Raw genomic sequence first — 6,969 nt, 5'->3', positions numbered from 1 at the left:
CAGTTCGTTACCATGCCTACTAGTATCAGTTAGTTACCCTGCCTACTAGTATCAGTACATTACCATGACTACTAGCATATGTTCATTACCATGCCTACTCCTATCAGTTCAATACCATGCCTGCTACTATCAGTTAGTTACCATGCCTGCTAGTATCAGTTCGTTACCATGCCTAGTGTTATCAGTTAGTTACCATGCTTACTGGTATCAGTTAGTTACCATGCCTACTAGTATCGGTTAGTTACCATGCCTGCTATTATCAGTTAGTTACCATGGTTTTATGCTGACAGAATCCTCTGAACTCTGTGATGTGGTCAACGTGTCAGTTTTTACCATAATGCTGCCTGTCATTCATTTCTTACTGGAAGGGGATCATTCACAAAGAGGGAGGGGTCAGAGACAAGACAGACTGACAAATAAAGAAAGAGAGAAGAAAGAAGGGCTGAGGGAGACAGACAGCGACAGAGAGAGGAAGGAAATAAGAGGGGAAAGAAGGGGTGAGAGGGAGACAGACAGCGACAGAGAGAGAGGAAAGAAGAGGGGAAAGAAGGAAGGGGTGAGAGGGAGACAGACAGCGACAAGAGAGAGAGAGGAAGGAAAGAAGAGGGGAAAGAAGGAAGAAGGGGTGAGAGGGAGACAGACAGCGACAGAGAGAGGAAAGAAGAGGGGAAAGAAGGAAGAAGGGGTGAGAGGGAGACAGACAGCGACAGAGAGGATGGAAAGAAGAGGGGAAAGAAGGAAGAAGGGGTGAGAGGGAGACAGACAGAGACAGAGAGAGGAAAGAAGAGGGGAAAGAAGGAAGAAGGGGTGAGGGAGAGACAGCGACAGAGAGAGGAAAGAAGAGGGGAAAGAAGGAAGAAGGGGTGAGAGGGAGACAGACAGCGACAGAGAGAGAGAGGAAGGAAAGAAGAGGGGAAAGAAGGAAGGGGTGAGAGGGAGACAGAGAGAGAGAGAGGAAAGAAGAGGGGAAAGAAGGAAGAAGGGGTGAGAGGGAGACAGACAGCGTCAGAGAGAGAGGAAAGAAGAGGGGAAAGAAGGAAGAAGGGGTGAGATGTAGATTCGTAGAGAGAAGTCGACAGATGAAGAGAAAAGGGTCTGTATGACATCAGTCTGTCTGAAGGTTGTTTATAACACATGGACCAGTGAGAATGGAAAAGTTATCCCACATTGAGCCAGATACCATTGAAAAACAGTCTACAGTACCCAAGAGGTAAAGCTTTATTCAAGAGGTCATAATGGTCACATAATAACGTATCAGCAATGATTCAAACCTCAAACTGTAAAAGACCTAATAAATTATTCAGAATTATATAAATAAAAAATAAACGATCTATTAAATATATGGGAGTGGCTGTGGATCCAACTTTTCTGGACCCCTCATTCTGACGGCTAAAGGTCCCGAAGCTTCTTTACACACAGTCTCTGTTCTACTAGAGAACAAGCTACTCAGGTGAATGGTGCTCGTTTAATAAAGTTAGATCAAATCTGAATCAATGTCTGCCAGATCACATAATGATGGTATTCTACATAACAGAACCCAATATAATAGCGTAGTATCAAATTACTGTAAAACAAAAACACCACCTCATTTTTTACGAGATTTTAGGATGATTGTGCAAATAGGCACATTTTTCTCTCATGTGGCCAAAACTCAACAGCACGTGCCACTAGGCAAAATATGTCCTATGATTGAAACTAGACACAGGTATGCAGATGCTGCATGGACGTTTCACCGGTAAAACATGAAGATTATCAGTCACAATTGACTGAGAAATGTGAAGGGAGGTGCGTAAAGTAGAGAATCTTGCACATGCAGAAGTGTCGGGACCTTTAGCTGTCGGGAAGAAGGGTTCAGAAAAGCTGTATCTACAGCCTCGACCTGAATATAATATACCAGAGGTTATGAGCTTCACTCTGACTGGAGCTGGTTGTCCAGGAGTGTGTAACAGTGGAGAAAGAGAGGTACAATATCCACCACCGGTTGTGTCTATAATATACAGTATCTGTAGGCTATGTCAGTGGAGCGCAAGGCATCAGGTGTCTCAGGCAAACTGCTAGAGTTAAGAAGATTACTGGATCTGACAGTCAGAACCACACACACACACACACTCAAACATACACACTCCCACACTCAGGTACTGATGTACACCCAAACATTTGTGTGCAGACAAACACACCCCCTAGGAAGTCAGTGCTGTTTCTGATGTTGTGTGTTTGTAGCATCTGGTTGGTCGATGAGCTGGCCTATCCATCATCCTCCTAATAGGTGTCCCATTGTGATTGACAGAAACAGCCCTGAGAGAAGGAGAAGGAGAGAGAGCGAGAGAGGAGAGAGAGGGAGGGAGAGAGAAAGAGAGGGAGAAGGAGAGAGAAAGAGAGGGAGAAGGAGAGAGAGAGAAGGATGAGGGAAAAGAACCAAACATACTAAGACTGAGAGAATACTTCAGACTGACTGAAAGTCCAATGACACACGTCTATAACACAACCAACACGTGAGGGTGGGAGGCAGTACCTGTGGCCTCTGTGTGTAGTTTGGAGCTGTCCGTGTTGGTCACTTGACAGGAAACAAAGGTTTTCCGTCCCTCCTTCTTATCCAATGAGCAGGTGAGCAGCACTGTACTACCCAAAGAGATGGGGCTTTGGGGAGGAGAGGAGGGATACAGTATGTGTCATAACCAGGAAATGTGGTCAGGAATAATCTAGAACCTCACTTAGAACCCTACAATAATGACCACAATACCATGAAAACATGTTTTTAGAGCTTAATAAGCCATGAGTGAGTGATGGAGAGAGTGAGGGAGAGAGTGAGGAAGGGAGTGAGGAAGGGAGTGAGGGAGAAAGTGTGTGTACCTGCGGTAGTTGATGTTGAGGTTGGCAGTCATGACAGGCCCAGAGAGGTAGGTGGCGTGGGTCCCCGTTACAGTGTCAATCATGGTAGCTATTGCCCCCCCATGGACGTGCCTGGAATCGCACACATAATTTATAAACATTATACTTCAGACTAAATATGATGTTTGAATGCTAGCAGTTGATTGTGTCATTTTTACAGAGATACACACACAAGGACAAACATTGTCACAGTATACACATGCCATCAGCACACACACACACACACACACACACACACACACACACACACACACACACACACAAAACAGCTCACCCCGGGGGTCCCTCCAGTAGGTGGCCAGCCTGGAACACACACACACACTTCTGCTCCTGCTTGTTGACAAACACGACGTACTCGAACCCTGCTCCCTGCTCCCTGATGTTCCGCGTGAACAGACGAGCCTTCGACTGAATGATCTTACTCAAATACACCCCACCTTGGAAGGAGAAACACACATACAGACAACATCTTACTCAAATACACCCCACCTTGGAAGGAGAAACACACATATAGACAACATTACTCAAATACACCCCACCTTGGAAGGAGAAACATACATACAGACAACATCTTACTCAGATACACCCAACCTTGGAAGGAGAGACACACAGAGTTACACACATACACACAACATCTTACTCAAATACACCCCACCTTGGAAGGAGAAACACACATACAGACAACATTACTCAGATACACCCAACCTTGGAAGGAGAAACACACATACAGACATCTTACTCAAATACACCCCACCTTGGAAGGAGAAACACACATACAGACATCTTACTCAAATACACCCCACCTTGGAAGGAGAAACACACATACAGACATCTTACTCAGATACACCCAACCTTGGAAGGAGAGACACACAGAGTTACACACATACACACAACATCTTACTCAGACACTATGCCCAGGACTTGAGAGACAGGGTCATACAAACACGTTACATTTTAGTCATTTATCTTGTCCAGAGTGACTTACAGTAGTGAGTGCATGCATTTTCGTACACACACACACCATCCATATGTGGAAGAAACCCTTCCTTACTGTACCTGTGGCGTACTTGAGGGAGCGGTTATAGCTGGGCAGTCTTCTCCAGACCCCCCACTTCTTCTCTCCGTCATCTGTCTCTACCTCACACTGGCTGTTATAGTGCTCATACAAACGCCTCATGTCGGAGCCCCAGGACGAGTTGGGCAGGCTGAAGTCCCGTGGCTGGAAAGAGAAAGGCCAGGGCAGCACCTAGTGGACAAACACTACTATTACACCCTCATACATACTTTATTACAGTATTATCTGACCGAGTACAGGGGGTCCCACTCTATGACAACAGAACAGCATGACACGGCAGAAACATCCAGAACGAAATACATTACTGCATAGTTGACAATGCACATTGTGGGAAAATAAATACAGTTTCTATCGGCAGTAACGTTCAGGAAAGGGGAACCATGACAAATGTTTAGGTAAGATGAATCATGACTCACATGTTCTCACTCATATTGTCCTTGACAGTAGGCTACACTAATGTTATGGCTGTTTGTAGTTAGCTAAATATGTGTGGCTGTGTGTGTGTTTCTGGACCTACCGCAATGGTTCGGACACTGTTGATAGAGGACCAGGGAAGCTGGAGAGTCCCTCTTGGAGTCATTTGTCTGATGTTGGTGTTGAAATTTCCCTTTGAGATTTCACGTCCCATTATTTGGCATAGTCCCCTGGCCATCTGCTGCACTCCTCCTGTTCGTATCATGATGACAATGCTGGGGTAAGATTGCCAAGCCCTATTCTGATGTAACTATAAGTAAATTAGCTGATGTAACCTAGCTAACGTTAGCTACTGTAACGTTACGGTTACTACTATAGCTAGCCCTTTAGCTTTACTGACTAATGGCTGAGGTATGATAGCAATACACATTCAGAATCAAACCTAACATCGCACTATAACGTTCTACTGTAACAAACTAACAACAGGAGGATAAATACGGAGCTTTTGTCAATTTTGTCTCGCCTCTGGTTTTTGCCGGTAGAATGACTTTCATGTGTATGTAACCACTTCCTTCACAAGGAACGACGACGGGCAACACGCGTCATGCTGGTCATGTGATCTGTATCGTTCAATGTACATAGGTTAGTTACCATGCCAACGTAGACAGACTCTGCTTCATCCTTTGAGACGCTGACATTTTTTTTAACCATTTATTCGTTTATTGTGCAGTCTTTGTTAAAGCACGATACTTGTGACTATTTACTTCAAATAAACTGCCAGCAGGATGTTTGGTTGTGAGGAACGACGTTCCAAAAACAAACTTGTGCAGAGGGCGAGAGACAGAATCAAGGTAAGCATGTCACTACTAAGCAACACACAGACAAAAAAGTGGTCACATACCTATAGCTAAGTGGCTGGAAATGTGTTATAGTCTGCATTTTCCCTCTTTTATAGAAAGATGGCGAGATGACGAACCGCTTTGCAGAGCTGGACAGGTGTGTAAACTATTCCGTTCTGTACTGTTGGGCTAATTGTAACTGCAACGTTTGATACGTTTTCCCTGAAATATCTTGAAGTTACAGTCCTTTCACTTCTCAATGTAGTGAACTGTAGTGAAAGGACCCCCCCCCCTCTCTCTCTTTCTCAGTATCTGTGGTGAAATGCAAAATGCTGAGTTTGAGGGCTCCACCCAGGCTGGTTCCATGAGGACCCTGAAGCTGAGAGAACTGACCCAGCAGAGAGAGACAGAGCTGGGAAAGACTGCTCTGACGATGGTGAGGGAGTGGAGGGGTGCTGAAACAGGGCCCTGTCTCCTCAGCAACACTAAAAAAGTACTTTCGGGTCACAGAATTTCAGAATGTCAATAGCCTAAATGCCCCCAATGCAAAGCAATGTGTATGGAAGACATATTGGCTTATAGAGCAAATACTATTCTAGGTGCCACAGTAGAAGTGTTGTAGGGAATACTCAGTAGGGTCTGTAGAATGTATATATGGTGTAATTCCATAGGCTCTTAATAATACAGATCAAGATAGCTCAGCATTCAACGCCATAGTAGCCTCCAAGCTCATCATTAAGCTTGAGGCCCTGGGTCTGAACCCCACCCTGTGCAACTGGGTCCTGGTCTTCCTGACGGGCCGCTCGCAGGTGGTGAATGTACTGTATGAAAAAACACCTCCACTTCGCTGTTACTCAACACTGGGGCCCCACAAGGATGCGTGCTCAGCCCCCTCCTGTACTCCCTGTTCACCCATGACTGCGTGGCCATGCATGCCTCCAACTCAATCATCAAGTCTGCAGATGACACAACAGTAGTAGGCCTGATTACCAACAATAAAGAGACAGCCTACAGGGAGGAGGTGAGGGCCCTGGGAGTGTGGTGCCAGGAAAATAACCTCTCACCAAATGTCAACAAAACAAAGGAGCTGATCGTGGAATTCAGGAAACAGCAGAGGGAGCACCCCCCTATCCACATCGATGTGACCTCAGTGGAGAAGGTGGAAAGCTTCTTGTTAGTCGTGTACACATCACTGACAAACTGAAATGGTCCACCTACACGGACAGTGTGGTGAAGAAGGCGCAACAGCACCTCTTCAACCTCAGGAGGCTGAAGAAATTTGGCTTGGTACCTAAAACCCTCACAAACTTGTACAGATGACAATTGAGAGCATCCTGTCAGGCTGTATCACTGCCTGGTACGGCAACTGCACCGCCCGCAACCACAGGGCTCTCCAGAGGGTGGTGCGGTCTGCCCAACGCATCACCGGGGGCAAACTACCTGCCCTCCAGGACACTTACAGCACCCGATGTCACAGGAAGGGCAAAAAGGACAAGGACAACAACCACCCGACCCACTGCCTGTTCACCCCGCTATCATCCAGAAGGCGAGGTCAGTACAGGTGCATCAAAGCTGGGACTGAGAGACTGAAAAACAGCTTCTATCTCAAGGCCATCAAACTGTTAGATACTGTTAGAGGCCACTTTAATAATGGAACACTAGTCACTTTAATAATGTTTACATATTTTGCATTACTCATCTCATATGTATATACTATATTCTACTGTATCTTAGTCTATGCTGTTCTGACAT

At 45.6% G+C, this 6,969-nt stretch overlaps 1 protein-coding gene across 1 annotated transcript; it reads right to left on the bottom strand.

The window, feature by feature from the left end:
* Nucleotides 1–1,200: 1,200 nt before the first annotated feature.
* On the bottom strand, nt 1,201–4,970 carry LOC115118970 (acyl-coenzyme A thioesterase THEM4-like). Its single transcript, XM_029647694.2, has 6 exons — nt 4,482–4,970; nt 3,946–4,135; nt 3,164–3,326; nt 2,851–2,961; nt 2,513–2,637; nt 1,201–2,295 (listed from the first exon to the last, which is right to left on the bottom strand). Exons 1-6 carry the CDS (start codon nt 4,641–4,643, stop codon nt 2,252–2,254), a joined length of 795 nt encoding a protein of 264 aa, XP_029503554.1. The 5' UTR covers nt 4,644–4,970; the 3' UTR covers nt 1,201–2,251.
* Between the last annotated feature and the right edge of the window lie 1,999 nt (nt 4,971–6,969).

The sequence above is a fragment of the Oncorhynchus nerka genome, linkage group LG3 (assembly GCF_034236695.1).
Source record: "Oncorhynchus nerka isolate Pitt River linkage group LG3, Oner_Uvic_2.0, whole genome shotgun sequence".
Classification (NCBI taxonomy): domain Eukaryota; kingdom Metazoa; phylum Chordata; class Actinopteri; order Salmoniformes; family Salmonidae; genus Oncorhynchus; species Oncorhynchus nerka.
This window is presented reverse-complemented; position numbering and strand designations above follow the sequence as displayed.

Coding starts and splice junctions, on each gene's coding strand:
- LOC115118970 (XM_029647694.2), bottom strand. CDS start 4,643: ATGATACGAACAGGAGGAGTGCAGCAGATGGCCAGGGGACTATGCCAA. Junction 3,327..3,945: donor CTCCCTCAAGTACGCCACAG/GTACAGTAAGGA, acceptor TCTCCTTCCAAG/GTGGGGTGTATTTGAGTAAG. Junction 2,962..3,163: donor CTACTGGAGGGACCCCCGGG/GTGAGCTGTTTT, acceptor GTGCGATTCCAG/GCACGTCCATGGGGGGGCAA.